The 16647-nt window shown below is 40.5% G+C and overlaps 2 protein-coding genes across 5 annotated transcripts in view; one reads left to right on the top strand and one right to left on the bottom strand.

Annotated features, from left to right (window-relative positions):
- Window positions 1-16647, bottom strand: part of stx18 (syntaxin 18) — an 87230-nt gene that overhangs the window by 45694 nt on the left and 24889 nt on the right. For 3 of the 4 annotated variants that reach the window (XR_009825853.1, XR_009825854.1, XM_062044359.1), the window contains exon 1: window positions 123-354. The exons of the other annotated variant lie outside the window; for it this stretch is intronic. Coding sequence is in view for 1 of the 3 variants with exons in the window: in XM_062044359.1 (XP_061900343.1) it covers window positions 123-275 (153 nt within the window). In the remaining 2 variants the exon portion in view is untranslated. Of the gene's footprint in view, window positions 1-122; window positions 355-16647 lie in introns of those variants that run through there. 4 annotated transcript variants of the gene reach the window in all.
- On the top strand, window positions 252-5178 carry LOC133648363 (uncharacterized). The gene is made up of 3 exons (XM_062044388.1): window positions 252-873; window positions 965-1094; window positions 4426-5178. The coding sequence occupies exons 1-3, from the start codon at window positions 585-587 to the stop codon at window positions 4790-4792; spliced, it is 786 nt and encodes a 261-aa protein (XP_061900372.1). The 5' UTR covers window positions 252-584; the 3' UTR covers window positions 4793-5178.

Raw genomic sequence — 16647 nt, forward strand, 5'->3', positions numbered from 1 at the left:
TGAATAACGCTTCAAAGTGCGTTTTAGTACAAAGCAAGTGTGTAACTATTCTACGTGACTATTTATTACGTTTATGTCCGCGTTAGCCTGGTTAGCTACAGCTAGCTTGAGGAGAGACTCACCACTTCTTTCGCCTTCGGAGAGAAGCCACTCTTAGCTCTGCTCCTCTTCAATATTTCATCCCTCGCGGAATCCAAGCCTACTCCTATCGCCTTGTTTCTGGTCTTGACGGTCTTGACGCTGGCTTTGAAAAGCAGAGTTATATCCACAGCCATGTCTGCGGCTGTAGCGGCGGTGTAAACAAACCGACACGTCACCAGGACGTGACGTCACCAGGAAGTGACGTCATTAAACCGCGACACCGTTGTTTTGCAGAGCAGAAGGGGGGAAATAGCCTTATAATCTTCCTTAAAGGTTTTCCGCCTTAAAATTAGTAGTAGCGTGTATACGACCTCATATTTTAGGATGTAAGAATGACTTAATTTTGGGGTTATTTATTCTTGATTCAGATTTTGTTCTTTCCTGTGTGGTATTATTGTGCTCCAAAGATATAATAAGCTGTAATTATCAGATACTATTTAATCATGCCATTCCAACTAGAGGCAATGTCTAGCAGGAAGCGTAGACCCAACTGGACAGACCAGGAGTGTTATCTTCTCGCTCAGCTGGTGCATGAAAGGAAAGAAGTCATCAGAGGGAAGTGCATCACTGGTTTATATGACAAACGCCAGGCTTGGGAAGAGATAGCCCACACAATCAACACGGCTTTCCCACAAATGCAAAGGACCGTGTCCGACTGCAGCAAAAAGTGGGAGAATCTGCTGGCGAAATCCCGGGAGGAGATCAAGAGACAGAAGATGCAAGCAGGTGCAGGTAAGTATTGAACCGGTTATTACTAATGCAAGTGTATGGAAGCCATTTGTGCGATCAAAAAAGTAAAACATGCATTTTTTGTTACTCACAGATGATGACGTGTCTCTGGATCAGTTCAGCGCCCTGACCCAAATAGCCATTTCAGTCATGAACCCTGCAGCGCTTCAACAAGACGAAGAAGACTCGACGCCGTTTGATATCATAGAAAGTCAACACAACAGGTGATACATGTTTGTTAGTAGACTTGTGCAAACGCGCCCCAAACACACACAAAATGCTGCAAATGCCCAAAACACAGCGGTACCACCTCAGAAAAAACTTGGTTCTCACCATACTGACCAACATTGAAATACAGTAGCGCAGTAGGCCTAAATATTCATTTGAATTAACAACTATATTTATTAGGAGTGTAACGGTACACAAAAATTTTGGTTCGGTACGTACCTCGGTTTAGAGGTCACGGTTCGGTTCATTTTCGGTACAGTAAGAAAACAACAAAATGTACATTTTTGGGTTATTTATTTACCAAATTTGCAAAATCTTTCACCAAAAATATTTTTCTTAGTGGAATATTTGATGTGAAGTAATGGGAACCTTGGATAGGTCAATAATTAATAATAACATTGATTTTGATTCAATATTATGTTTTGAGCAATGACAGTTTGAAAGAAAAAAAAACAGCTTTGTTTTATTAGTCAACATTGAAACTTTTTCTAAATTACATTTAACCTTTAAACTTTTTTATTTCACTTTTGTTATGTTTTTGTTTATTTTAATAGTATTTTTAGAACGTGCCGTGGGCCTTTAAAACATTAGCTGTGGGCCGCAAATGGCCTCCGGGGCACACTTTTGACACCCCTGCTATAGATAATAAAAAATTAAATGTGATAAATCTATGGATAAAAAGCAGAGCGTGGCGACGCATGCGCGTTTATCATAACTCTCTCTCTCTCTCTCTGTCTCTGCCCCTCCCTCACCAATGCTGCTGCGCGCACAATTTGTTTTGTTTTTAACCCCTTCTTAACCCTGAACGTACATTGAAAATACACGCAACCCTAACTCAAAATGCCGGACATTTGAGGCATTTAAGAAACTCCGCCCTGACAGCTCCGCAAAAGAGGACATGTCCGGTGAAAAGAGGACGTATGGTCAGTCTATCCTAGCCCGTTAGCTGCTAGCATGGCGTGTGTTGTGCCTCGGTGTGCATTGTTTACACAACGTGCGTTACCCTACTTAATATGTCCGTGTGGAAACTCGTTCGGTACACCTCCAAACCGAACCGGAACCCCCGTACCGAAACGGTTCAATACAAATACACGTACCGTTACACCCCTAATATTTAATATTGTTGGCCAGTTTGAATATAGGAAAATAAAACACGAAGGCACACTTAAAATCCTTTCATTTTCTCCAAAATCGACAGTGCGCCTTATAACCCGCTGCGGAATGATTCTGGTTGTGCTTACCGACCTCGAAGCAATTTTATTTGATATATGGTGAAATGATAAGTGTGACCAGTAGATGGCAGTCACACATAAGAAGACTCAACACCGTTTGATATCATTGAAAGTCAACACAACAGGTGATACATGTATGTTAGTACATCAGTGTTTTTCAACCTTTTTTGAGCCAAGGCACATTTTTTGCGTTGAAAAAATGCGGAGGCACACCACCAGCAGAAATCGTTAAAAAACGAAACTCAGTTGACAGTAAAAAGTCGTTGTCGCAATTGTTGGATATGAATTCAAACCATAACCATAACCAACCATGCGTCACTATAGCTCTTGTCTCAAAGTAAGTGTACTGTCACCACCTGTCACATCACACCCTGACTTATTTGGACTTTTTCCAGTGTTTTCCTGTGTGTAGTGTTTTAGTTCTTGTCTTGCGCTTCTATTTTGGTGTTGATTGTCATGTCATGTACTGATGTACTTTGTGGACGCCGTCTGCTCCACACGCTGTAAGTCTTTGCTGTCGTCCAGCATTCTGTTTTTGTTTACTTTGTAGCCAGTTAAATTTTAGTTTCGTTCTGCATAGCCTTCCCTAAGCTTCAATGCCTTTTCTTAGGGGCACTCACTTTTTGTTTATTTTTGGTTTAAGCATCAGACACCTTTTTACCTGCACACTGCTTCCCGCTGTTTCCGACATCTACAAAGAGATTAGCTATTGGCTGCCACCTACTGATATGGAAGAGTATTACACGGTTACTCTGCTGAGCTCTAGACAGCACTGACACTCGACAACAACACATCATTTGCAGACTATAATTTCTGGTTTGCAAAAAATATTTTTAACCCAAATAGGTGAAATTACATCATCTCCCACGGCACACCAGACTGTGTCTCACGGCACACTAGTGTGTCGCGGCACAGTGGTTGAAAAACACTGTTAGTAGACTTGTGCAAACGCGCAGTAACGTCCAAGCGCCCCAAACACGCACAAAATGCTGCAAAAGCCCCAAAAAACAGCGGTACCACCTCAGAAAAAACTTGGTTCTCACCATACTGACCAACATTAAAATACAGTAGCGCAGTAGGCCTAAGTATTCATTTTAATTAACAACAATATTTAATATTGTTGGCCAGTTTGAATGTGGGAAAATAAAACACGGTACTTTACCGTATTTTTAGGACTATAAGGCGCACTTCAAATCCTTTCATTTTCTCAAAAATCGACAGTGCGCCTTATAACCCATCCATCAATCTTCTTCCGCTTATCCAAGGTCGGGTCGCGGGGGCAGCAGCCTAAGCAGGGAAGCCCAGACTTCCCTCTCCCCAGCTATTTATAAGTGGTTGATTTATATAAGCTAGTAAGGTAAAGTTTTGTACCTGACAAGTTTCAACTATCTTGCTTCTGCAGCCTTCATCAGAGGTGTCTCGTGATGTTAGCGTGACGTCATCTGTGACGTGTTGTATGGATTGTTCTATCCCACCTGAAGTGGTGGGATCTAACATAATAGTGAGAGAGTCCAGTCCATAGATCTAACATAATAGTGTGAGAGTCCAGTCCATAGTGGATCTAACATAATAGTGTGAGAGTCCAGTCCATAGTAGATCTAACATAATAGTGTGAGAGTCCAGTCCATAGTGGATCTAACATAATAGTGTGAGAGTCCAGTCCATAGTGGATCTAACATAATAGTGTGAGAGTCCAGTCCATAGTGGATCTAACATAATAGTGTGAGAGTCCAGTCCATAGTGGATCTAACATAATAGTGAGAGTCCAGTCCATAGTGGATCTAACATAATAGTGAGAGTCCAGTCCATAGTGGACCTAGCATAATAGTGTGAGATTCCAGTCCATAGTGGATCTAACATAATAGTGAGAGTCCAGTCCATAGTGGATCTAACATAATAGTGAGAGTCTAGTCCATAGTGGGGCCAGCAGGAGACCATCTCGTGCGGAGACGGGTCAGCAGCACAGAGATGTCCCCAACCGATGCACAGGCGAGCGGTCCACCCCGGGTCCCGACTCTGGGTGGACCTATCATGCAGCAACAATTAAAATACTCATGTGGAACTTTGCTACCAATATGTTTTTCTGTCCTTTTAGTGGTGATAAAGATGGAACATTCCCAACAGAACATCTTAAAAGTAAACACGAGCAGGCAGATCCTGTCCTCCCGGGCTACGCTTCAGACCCATCGGGACAAAAAACGACATCTTATTCCATCATCCCCAAGTCACTCGGCGTACAGTTTAGCACTCTTTATCCTGCGGCGTCTGGAGAACAGTCCCACTCCCCCTGCTCGCCGTGTGCACCCGCAGCGCACTGCAGCACCTTGTTGCAGGACAGAATAGACCTGGAAATGTCTGTGCTGAGAAGACAGGAAGCGGTCCTCAAGCTGCAGGAGGAATATTATACACTCAAAATCAAGCGGATGAAGGCGCAAATGGCAGACTGTCCTCTGCAAGACTGAAACGTCGCCACCTGTGTTGTCATTGATTTGTAATCGTTGAATGATTGTTGATTATTTGTGTGGTGTAGGATCTACAAACCCCGTTTCCATATGAGTTGGGAAATTGTGTTAGATGTAAATATAAACGGAATACAATGATTTGCAAATCATTTTCAACCCATATTCAGTTGAATATGCTACAAAGACAACATATTTGATGTTCAAACTGATAAAAAAAATTTTTTTTGCAAATAATCATTAACTTTAGAATTTGATGCCAGCAACACGTGACAAAGAAGTTGGGAAAGGTGGCAATAAATACTGATAAAGTTGAGGAATGCTCATCAAACACTTATTTGGAACATCCCACAGGTGAACAGGCAAATTGGGAACAGGTGGGTGCCATGATTGGGTATAAAAGTAGATTCCATGAAATGCTCAGTCATTCACAAACAAGGATGGGGCGAGGGTCACCACTTTGTCAACAAATGCGTGAGCAAATTGTTGAACAGTTTAAGAAAAACCTTTCTCAACCAGCTGTTGCAAGGAATTTAGGGATTTCACCATCTACGCTCCGTAATATCATCAAAGGGTTCAGAGAATCTGGAGAAATCACTGCACGTAAGCAGCTAAGCCTGTGACCTTCCATCCCTCAGGCTGTACTGCATCAACAAGCGACATCAGTGTGTAAAGGATATCACCACATGGGCTCAGGAACACTTCAGAAACCCACTGTCAGTAACTACAGTTGGTCGCTACATCTGTAAGTGCAAGTTAAAACTCTCCTATGCAAGGTGAAAACCGTTGATCAACAACACCCAGAAACGCAGTCGGCTTCGCTGGGCCTGAGCTCATCTAAGATGGACTGATACAAAGTGGAAAAGTGTTCTGTGGTCTGACGAGTCCACATTTGAAATTGTTTTTGGAAACTGTGGACGTCGTGTCCTCCGGACCAAAGAGGAAAAGACCCATCCGGATTGTTATAGGCGCAAAGTGTAAAAGCCAGCATGTGTGATGGTATGGGGGTGTATTAGTGCCCAAGACATGGGTAACTTACACATCTGTGAAAGCGCCATTAATGCTGAAAGGTACATACAGCTTTTGGAGCAACATATGTTGCCATCCAAGCAACGTTACCATGGACGCCCCTGCTTATTTCAGCAAGACAATGCCAAGCCACGTGTTACATCAACGTGGCTTCATAGTAAAAGAGTGCGGGTACTAGACTGGCCTGCCTGTAGTCCAGACCTGTCTCCCATTGAAAATGTGTGGCGCATTATGAAGCCTAAAATAGCACAAGGGAGACCCCCGGACTGTTGAACAACTTAAGCTGTACATCAAGCAAGAATGGGAAAGAATTCCACCTGAGAAGCTTCAAAAATGTGTCTCCTCAGTTCCCAAACGTTTACTGAGTGTTGTTCAAAGGAAAGACCATGTAACACAGTGGTGAACATGCCCTTTCCCAACTACTTTGGCACGTGTTGCAGCCATGAAATTCTAAGTTAATGATTATTTGCAAAAAAAAACAAAGTTTATGAGTTTGAACATTAAATATGTTGTCTTTGTAGTGCATTCAACTGAATATGGGTTGAAAATGATTTGCAAATCATTGTATTCCGTTTATATTTACATCTAACACAATTTCCCAACTCATATGGAAACGGGGTTTGTACATCTGAGAAGAATGTGTTGACTGGTAATAGCCCAGTAAATGAAACTTCAATAACATTAAGGTGACTTGTAGTGAAGCGTAGACCTTCAAGGCTAAAAAAAAAAGTTCATACTGTAGACCAGGGGTGTTCAAACTGCGGCCCGCGAGACGTCATGAGTCTAATAAGGAATCTTACCCACTAGGTGATTGCATTAATTTCAATAGTCTGACAATGTTGGTGCTATTATTAGTAGAGATGTCCGATAATATCGGACTGCTGATATTATCGGCCGATAAATGCTTTAAAATGTAATATCGGAAATTATCGGTATCGGTTTCAAAAAGTAAAATTTATGACTTTTTAAAACGCTGCTGTACGGAGTGGTACACGGACGTAGGGAGAAGTACAGAGCAGTTGCGTCTCCCAGTCATACTTGCCAACCCTCCCGAATTTCCCGGCAGACTCCCGAATTTCAGTGCCGCTCCCGAAAATCTCCCGGGGCAACCATTCTCTTGAATTTCTCCCGATTTCCACCCAGACAACAACATTGGGGGCGTGCCTTAAAGGCACTGCCTTTGCGTGCCGGCCCAGTCACATAATATCTACGGCTTTTCACACACACAAGTGAATGCAATGCATACTTGGTCAACAGCCATACAGGTCACACTGAGGGCGGACGTTTAAACAACTTTAACACTGTTACAAATATGCGCCACACTGTGAACCCACACCAAACAAGAATGACAAACACATTTCGGCACCGTAACACAACATAAACACAACATAACAAATACCCAGAACCCCTTGCAGCACTAACTCTTCCGGGACGCTACAATATACACCCCCCGCCCCCCTCCCCACCTCAACCCCGCCCACCTCAACCTCCTCATGCTCTCTCAGGGAGAGCATGTCCCAAATTCCAAGCTGCTGTTTTGAGGCATGTTAAAAAAAATAATACACTTTGTGACTTCAATAATAAATATGGCAGTGCCATGCTGGCATTTTTTTTCCATAACTTGAGTTGATTTATTTTGGAAAACCTTGTTACATTGTTTACTGCATCCAGCGGGGCATCACAACAAAATTAGGCATAATAATGTGTTGATTCCACCACTGTATATATCGGTATCGGTAATTAAGAGTTGGACAATATCGGGATATCGGCAAAAAAGCCATTATCGGACATCTCTAGTTTTCAGGGTGCAGGTCATATTTAGCATATTAGGTTTGGTATATTACCTTCTTGTGCCAGTGGTAAAGAAGTGTGTGCCTACAGAGCACCTGCGTACAAAAAAACAACATAATGGGGACAATTTTTGCATACCCCCCAAATTGCACTTTTGTATGCAGAACATTGTACAACAGCAACACTTAAACTGCCTTTAATGGAATGTAAGGTTTAGGTCACCACCATTTGTAATAATAAATAACAATGGCTAATATTATGACTAGTATATGAATGATTGTATGTAATTATAGTAATACTTACATTGAAGCACCCCTAGTGGTTAAACAATGCACTTGTTGACAGCACACTGTAATTATTATTAAAGACAAGATCTTTATGGCTGTGATTGGCCAACATCTGTTAAAAATATGATGACATGAGGAATGTGAATCCGACATTTGGCACTTCAGGTCTGTAAAGTATTGACTGACACATGTACAACTCACATGCTGTGTTTAAATCTGATGAATTCTTCTTACTCTGTATTTGATTCAATGGTGAATAATATACGTCTTATTTTGAAAGGGGAAACGCGAGCCTTATGTTTTGCCGTGTGGTTTCTTCAAAGCATCCACTTTAGAGTGCACATTTGGACGCTGGACATGTTTGACTTATTCAGCACCCAAACTCTTCCTGCCAATGGAGTGGAAATAATGTCCGGTCTAGACAAGATTGTAATAATTTGTGTGTAATATTTCTCATAAATCAGTGACTGACTGGCGCTTCAATGGAAGCACTGTGGCCAACTGTTTGGAATAAAAGTTTCTTATTTGCTGTGTGGTTTGTTCATTTCCTTTGTTAGTGTTGCACCGTACAGTCGTGTTCAAAAGTCTACATACACTTGTAAAGAACATCATGTCATATAAATGAATGTGTGGGAAACACTGAATATATAATATGTAAATATTACATATATGTTATATTTTATATTGCTGCTATGGTACATTTTTAGTCTACTTTCTAGCTGCATTACCCTTTCCATCCTTTGTAACTGAGCTACTGTGTGGAACAATTTATTTTGTGTATCAATAAAGTTTGTCTAAATCTAAGTCTAAAAAAAACGATTATATAGCGCGTCTATCATTTTAATACCATGTCAAAAATTGAGACTGAAGTTCTTCATCACGCTTGAGGAATGCAATGAATCACCTTTAAAGGCGTGTGTTGCTTGCATTTCTTAGTTTTGACTCCAACAATCAATCCTGTCCAGCCATTGATTGGAAGACCACGGTTTCTAAGAGTACCGACTGTACATTTTTATAGTGAACGTTGGAAGAATTCGGCGGCATTCCTAGATGTTATCTGTCTCTGGATGAAGTGTCAGTGACAGTATCCATTGGCCCCCCATTCCTGACAGATGAGCCATGTTCTGGAGTGTCCTCTGGGCAGTCCACTTAAGAAGCCCCTTAATCTCCACTTTCTCTTTGTTTGCACTATTATCAGAGCTGTCAGTCAGGGCGGCTTTATCTTCACAAGAGTCATCAAGTGGCTATCTGGCGTTGGCTTAATTCTATCAAAGGTTCTTATCTGCGCTTTGCCTGAGGATGCATCCTTACACCGTCTCCTTCTTCACATATTTAAGTGAACGACAGAGCTTTATGTGAGGGCCTTTTCATGCCTGGTGCTCCTGCTTTTAGGAGTTTGTCATGGTGTGCAGTTTACAGCAACCATTAAAGGGCCATTTGCGCTATTTTCTCTTCAAATGGTACCTAACTGAGGCTATGTCCACACTAAGCCGAATAATTATTTAGCCTAAGCATTGTGTCAGCCACACTAAACCATTGTTTAAGGTCCCCCTTCTCTGACAATTTTTTACACGGGTAAGTGCGCCGTGTATTTCTTGAATCTCCGGCTCTTAGCTTTGTATAGACTCATTGATCATTTACAAACTGAGTTCAGAGAGGAAGTGACGTCAGAAAGAACGCGCCACAGCCAGCTTCATAACAACCGCAGCTAACCACTGGAAAGATGGAGGCGAGTCATCCAGACATGCCTGTGTTTCTCCTTCTTCTACATGTACAGACGCTTCTGGAAACCACACATGAATACCTTAAGAGAAGAAAACGCACGATTGCAGCTATCTGGGATACAACACATGTCAGACGGCAAGAAAACTTTCCAATGTCCAGGTCAGCTGTGATTGTACTTACCGAAAAACTTTGTTCATTTGTCGAAGGAGAGACAACTAGAATGCGGGCTCCCGTGGATGTGATAAAAAAGGTATCGTGTGCTTTGTATTACCTGGCCGTCGAGGGAAGACTACGGAAAACGGCGAATGCTTTTGGACTGGCAAAGCAGACTGTATCTGTTATTGTCCGCCATGTATGTCGCGGACTCAACGTCTAGTTCCAGAGTATATAAAGTCACCAAAACGAATGGACAATGAAGGTGAAGACAAAAGAGTGAGGAGTGTCCTGACCAGATATCTACATCCCTAGATTGATTGATGTAAAATGTTCTTTATCACATTGTTTACGTGTCCATTAAAGATTTGATTAATTTATGATGGCTCAGGTGTGATTCACTACAATAGGGCCACACAGCACACTGGATTTCAGTCCATTGAAATACCACAACACTGGATATTGTTCAGATAAGTTACATTGAAGAACTTGCACACAAAGCAACACTGGAGGTGACTATGAAGTGCGCATTTTCCGTGCATGCCTACTAGGTCACGTTGCGGCTGACGGAGGGGGCTAGGGGGTGTTCAATCAATCAATCAATCAATCAATGTTTACTTATATAGCCCTAAATCACGAGGGTCTAAAAGGGCTGCACAAGCCACAACGACATCCTCGGCTCAGATCCCACATCAGGGCAAGAAAAAACTCAACCTAATGGGATAACAATGAGAAACCTTGGGCGACCGGTGCAATGGACTTCGAGTGGATCTAGCATAATATTGTGAGAGTGCAGTCCATAGTGGATCTAGCGTAATATTGTGAGAGTCCAGTCCATAGTGGATCCAACATAATAGTGAGAGTCCAGTCCATAGTGGATATAACATAATAGTGAGAGTCCAGTCCATAGTGGACCTAACATAATAGTGAGAGTCCAGTCCATAGTGGATCTAACATAATAGTGAGAGTCCAGTCCATAGTGGATCCAACATAATAGTGAGAGTCCAGTCCATAGTGGATCCAACATAATAGTGAGAGTCCAGTCCATAGTGGATCTAACATAATAGTGAGAGTCCAGTCCATAGTGGATCCAACATAATAGTGCGAGTCCAGTCCATAGTGGATCTAACATAATAGTGAGAGTCCAGTCCATAGTGGATCCAACATAATAGTGAGAGTCCAGTCCATAGTGGATCCAACATAATAGTGAGAGTCCAGTCCATAGTGGATCTAACATAATAGTGAGAGTCCAATCCATAGTGGATCCAACATAATAGTGAGAGTCCAATCCATAGTGGATCCAACATAATAGTGCGAGTCCAGTCCATAGTGGATCTAACATAATAGTGAGAGTCCAGTCCATAGTGGATCCAACATAATAGTGAGAGTCCAGTCCATAGTGGATCTAACATAATAGTGAGAGTCCAGTCCATAGTGGATCCAACATAATAGTGAGAGTCCAGTCCATAGTGGATCTAACATAATAGTGAGAGTCCAATCCATAGTGGATCCAACATAATAGTGAGAGTCCAATCCATAGTGGATCCAACATAATAGTGAGAGTCCAATCCATAGTGGATCTAACATAATAGTGAGAGTCCAATCCATAGTGGATCCAACATAATAGTGAGAGTCCAGTCCATAGTGGATCTAACATAATAGTCCATAGTGGGGCCAGCAGGAGATCATCTAGAGCGGAGACAGGTCAGCAGCGCAGAGACGTCCCCAACTGATGCACAGATGAGTGGTCCACCCTGGGTCCCGACTTTGGACAGCTAGCGGCCTCATCTGTGGACACCGAATCTGTGCCCAACCCTCCACGAAGGAGAGGGGACGGAGCAGAAAAGAAAAGGCAGATCAACTGGTCTAAAAGGGGGTCTATTTAAAGGCTACAGTATACAAATTAGTTTTAAGATGGGACTTAAATGCTTCTACTGGTCTTAAACGACCATTGTGTGGGTGTGTGGACAAGGATAAGGTTAGGCGGGATTTACCCTGGATAACCTTAGCCGGTTTAGTGTAGAAGGGACCTGAGTGAACGACAGAGCTTTATGTAAGGGCCTTTTCATGCCTGGTGCTCCTGGGAGTTGTCACGGCGTGCAGTTTACAGCAACCATTAAAGGGCCATTTGCTCTATTTTCTCTTCAAATGCTACCTAACTGAGGGGAAAGGACGTCTCTAAGCCAGCCTGCCATGAAAAGTGGAGGAATGTCCTCCAGCTCGGTGGGTGAAGAGTAATGACACGTTGTTGCCTTTGAGGTGGGAGCCTTACCTGCCACACCCTACGGGCTTACAAACGAGCCTCTAGGAACGACTTCTTCCTGTGACACATGACTTGACTGAAACTGACAGGTGGCGGCCAAGAGGGAAGAGTCCGCTGTGGCATTAAATTCGCTCATCTGGCCTGCTTTGCTTGGCATCACGTCAACAAAAGGCAAATCAAAGAGGCCTTTTGAGTATTCCCGGGATTAAGTTCTTTGTTTGTGCCTGGTGATATCATATTGATTTGATTAAAACTATTAAAAAATGGATGGCACACAGGTTTGCATGTCTTGAGTCTAATTCCTTTATACCACCAGTACCCACTTTTTGGATCTCAATCACCAAGCGTTGCATGCAAGGTTCATGCGCATCCAAGTTTCCCGGAAAAAAAATAATAATGCAGAGCACATGTAGCAATATGTTAAGCACAGATGTCGCAATCACAAATGAAGACTTTCCATATTGCAGCTGCCATTGCAAACGTTCAGCTTTATTTAGATTAGAAAGGCTATTATTGCCCATTACCAGAAAGACTTGAGGCACAATGACTTAGCCACAACTGATGCTTTTATTTTGTCGAAGTGGAGACATCTGAGAATGGAAAACATTTAATAAGGCAAAGTCCCATTAGTCTCCTTGTTTCAATTTGACTCCATTACCACAAACACGGTGTCCATTAAAGGCATTTTCATGATAGAAATATTATTGTATGTACTTTTAAAGGGGAAATGCACTTTTTTTTTTTGGAACTTTGCCTCTTGTTCACAATCATTACGAGAGAGACAAGAAGACTAAAGTTTTTTTTATTTCTAACATATACAAATGGTCTTGTTCTTGGTGCCTTGCAAACCAGCTAATGGGAGCAATCAATTCTGCGTTTTTTTATCATCTTAAAAAAAAAAAGTGTGTTCTTGTCATTCATAATGATTGTGAACCATAGGCTCAATTCCCAAAAAAAAGTGCAATTTCCCTTTAAGTTATTTACTTATTTTTAGTCAATGACTTCACAAGTATAACATCATAATCTTAATTTTAGCATGGCTAATTATTAGAGATGTCCAATAATATCGGCCTGCCGATATTATCAGCCGATAAATGCTTTAAAATGTAATATCGGAAATTATTGGTATCGTTTTTTTTTATTATCGGTATCGTTTTTTTTGTTTTTTTATTAAATCAACATAAAAAAACACAAGATACAATTACAATTAGTACACAACCCAAAAAACCTCCCACTCATTCACAGAAAAGGGTTGTTTCTTTCTGTTATTAATATTCTGGTTCCTACATTATATATCAATATATATCAATACAGTCTGCAAGGAATACAGTCCGTAAGCACACATGATTGTGCGTGCTGCTGGTCCACTAATAGTACTAACCTTTAACAGTTAATTTTACTCATTTTCCTTAATTACTAGTTTCTATGTAACTGTTTTTATATTGTTTTACTTTCTTTTTTATTCAAGAAAATGTTTTCTATTTATTTATTTTATTTATTTATTTATTTAAAAAAGGACCTTATCTTCACCATACCTGGTGGTCCAAATTAGGCATAATAATGTGTTAATTCCACGACTGTATATATCGGTATCGGTAATTAAGGGTTTGGTCAATATCGGAATATCGGATATCGGCAAAAAGCCAGTATCGGACATCCCTACTAATTATATTTGCCTATTCTAGTTTAAACGTTAAAATTGAGAAAATAACTATTCAAATAAGATATTTACACATATAAAATTGTGTTTAAAGATTATGTAACATACCAAGATTGCTTAACTTAAGCATTGCAAGTTGAATAATGCTTGTTTTTAGAATAAAATACTTATTTCTATCTTAAAAGTCCTACTAATTCTTAGATTATACATATCTTAATTTAGGATGTCTTATCAAGTAAAATTAACTATCTTCATGGACAGATGATTTCACTCGTTCTTTGTATTTTTTCCCCCCTAAATTTGAGGCTTTCTATCTCATATCAGCTCTTTTTTGCAGTGTATTAAAATATGGCTATGACTCTCTGTGTCACATTCTTTACCTGACATTGTATATGAGTGTTTCATCTATATGGCCTCAGATTAGAACATTCTGGATATGCTTGACTTGATCATTTTCCACAAAGGGTCAGCCAATGAAAGGGGATCCTCTTTGTAATTAAAGCCAGGAGAAAATTGGATCATTTTTTGCCTGGACAGCTTTCACATTCCTGCCTAATATGGCACTTGAGGCTTTTTGAAGTTGCTGTCTTGCCAGTTCTAAATTATACCTTTTATCAGCCAATCGTAAAAAAAAATAAAAAAATACAATAAATGGAAAGCTGACATTTCCAATGACTTATTCATGTGCTGCATTTACATCAATGATAGTGCAATTAGATGTTCTTTACCTCTTGAATGAACTCCATACGAGGTTGTTGTTTTTATACAGTGGAACCTCCAAATTAGAACGTCCCAGAAGTCAATACCTCTTTAGACTTCAGATCTGTAAGCATCTGGAGTTGAACTCCACCTGCGTTTTTGACGTGATTAAACAACAGCAGAGAAGGCTGTCAAGAGGGAAAAAACAATATGACTACCGTCCGTAATATCTGGACTATAAGCCACAACTTTTATACCACGGTTTGAACCCGACAACTTATATCATTTATGGATTTGTACGGGTTCACATGCCGCCAATAAATATAACCTCGTCACATCAGACTAATGAAACGGTTCACAGTAAATCCAACACACTCACACAATCATTCACAGTGTTTCCCACTTCATTCATTTATTTGTGGCGGCCCGCCACGAAAGAATTACGTCCGCCACAAAAAAAACGATACTGATAATAAAAAAAACGATACCAAAAAATAAAAATAAAAAAATAATACTTTTTTTTATTTTTATTTTTTATTTTTTTGTCCTCTCCAGCTTTTCAGGCAAATCATATAGTTGATGTAGATACCCATATCGGCTGTTCAGATTTACTTTACAAAAGAGAAGTGTAGGATACTTCTCTTGTTGCCTTATTTGTATTTGACTTTATTAAATGTATTTATATTAGAAACACAACATGTGTATATAACATCAACATATATATATATAACAAAGGGTGCAAAGTCTGCAGGCAGTAGGAAACACATGGTTAAGTGTAGGGAGTAAAACCGATGGCAGTCTAAAGTTCAAGATTTTTGGAGCTCTTTGTTCAGTGGATCAAATGTTTGATGAAGCTCTGTGTCTATCTACCACCACTACTGTTTTCTGTTTATTTGTTACTGACTGTGGCAGGACACCTCTGCCTCTGTTTCACTTTATGTTGCTGGTAAATAATATGGTTGTAGTAGTAGGCTAAAGTTAAATCATTTAGTATGCACTAATTAAAGGGGCAGAGCTTTATGAGACATTTTAGCTTTTATATTTTATAAGATATATTTTTTGTAAGAACCACAATTAATAAATACATTTCAGTGAATAACTTATTGTTCAAATCTGTATATAAATATGTACATAAAGTGTTGTAATTATATTGTAAAATGGATGGATGGATGGATGGATGGACGTTTAAAACAAAACTGTTATTATTCATTAGTAAGTATACATTTTTTGAGCCTTTTTAGAGAAAATGATATCATTGTAGTAAATTATACAAATTACTCGATGATGTCATGGTGACCACGCCCATAGCCACGCCCCCACCGCCACAGGTATCTTGGCAGTTTATGGGAAACACTGATTCAGTTAGCCATTTAGTGTGTTATGGACTCACCCTCATCATAGATTAGACACGACGGAATGCACAAGACGCAGCCAAAAGCCAAAGACAATGGACCCAACCATGGAAAAAGGGAAAAGCCGCCACACGGAATTGAAATCCAGCACCACTAACAGGCCCTGAAAGCCCTTTTGCAACCTTTGTGAATTCATGTTTCAATGTGTACACGTGTGGCTTATAGAATTTTTGTGGCCAAAATAAAATGTGTCCAAAAATTAGGTGGGTGCGGCTTACAGTATATTTTAGGTGCGCTCTACAGGTTGTATTCCCCTGCCGTCACGTCCGGCTCATTAACTAGGCAAGGCTCGAAGTGGTGGGCCAGCGAGCGTCTGTTGTCAAATCATTCTGGACGGTATTTTTCCTTTCCTGAAGAAAACATAAATGTTTTCGAATCGCGAAAAAGATAAAGGTTGTTCCGTGTTCCTACTCAGATAGTTGGCACTTTGGTTTTCTGCACAGTAGCCATGTTGGTTTTGGTGGCCCACCACTTGGTTTACTTCCGTTCAAAAGTCACATGACTGAATATGACCTTTAAGCCGCAATTTCCCACCCACCGTTTGAACCCTTTACACAACACTGTGGCTAATTTATAGATTTTTCCTGGTTCACAAGCTTCACATGCCGCCAATAAATTTAGCCTTGGAACATGTTGATAAGAGAAACTGGAAATTGTGATGTATCATGTTGTATGCATGTGTGAAATAAACTCAAAATAAATTGTTCACATTAGATAAAACACATTCACACAATCATTCAGTCAACATCTTAGTGCTAATGGACTCACCTTCATTATAGAGAAGACACGACTAAATGCACAAGACACAGCCTCAAAGCCAAAGACAATGGACCCAGCCA

Source organism: Entelurus aequoreus, linkage group LG01 (assembly GCF_033978785.1).
Source record: "Entelurus aequoreus isolate RoL-2023_Sb linkage group LG01, RoL_Eaeq_v1.1, whole genome shotgun sequence".
Taxonomy (NCBI): Eukaryota; Metazoa; Chordata; class Actinopteri; order Syngnathiformes; family Syngnathidae; genus Entelurus; species Entelurus aequoreus.

Bases quoted from the DNA above. Each gene is read 5' to 3' on its own strand.
- LOC133648363 (XM_062044388.1), top strand. From the start codon at position 585: ATGCCATTCCAACTAGAGGCAATGTCTAGCAGGAAGCGTAGACCCAAC. The intron at 874-964 runs GTAAGTATTGAA...TGTTACTCACAG, and splicing joins GAAGATGCAAGCAGGTGCAG to ATGATGACGTGTCTCTGGAT. The intron at 1,095-4,425 runs GTGATACATGTT...CTGTCCTTTTAG, and splicing joins ATAGAAAGTCAACACAACAG to TGGTGATAAAGATGGAACAT.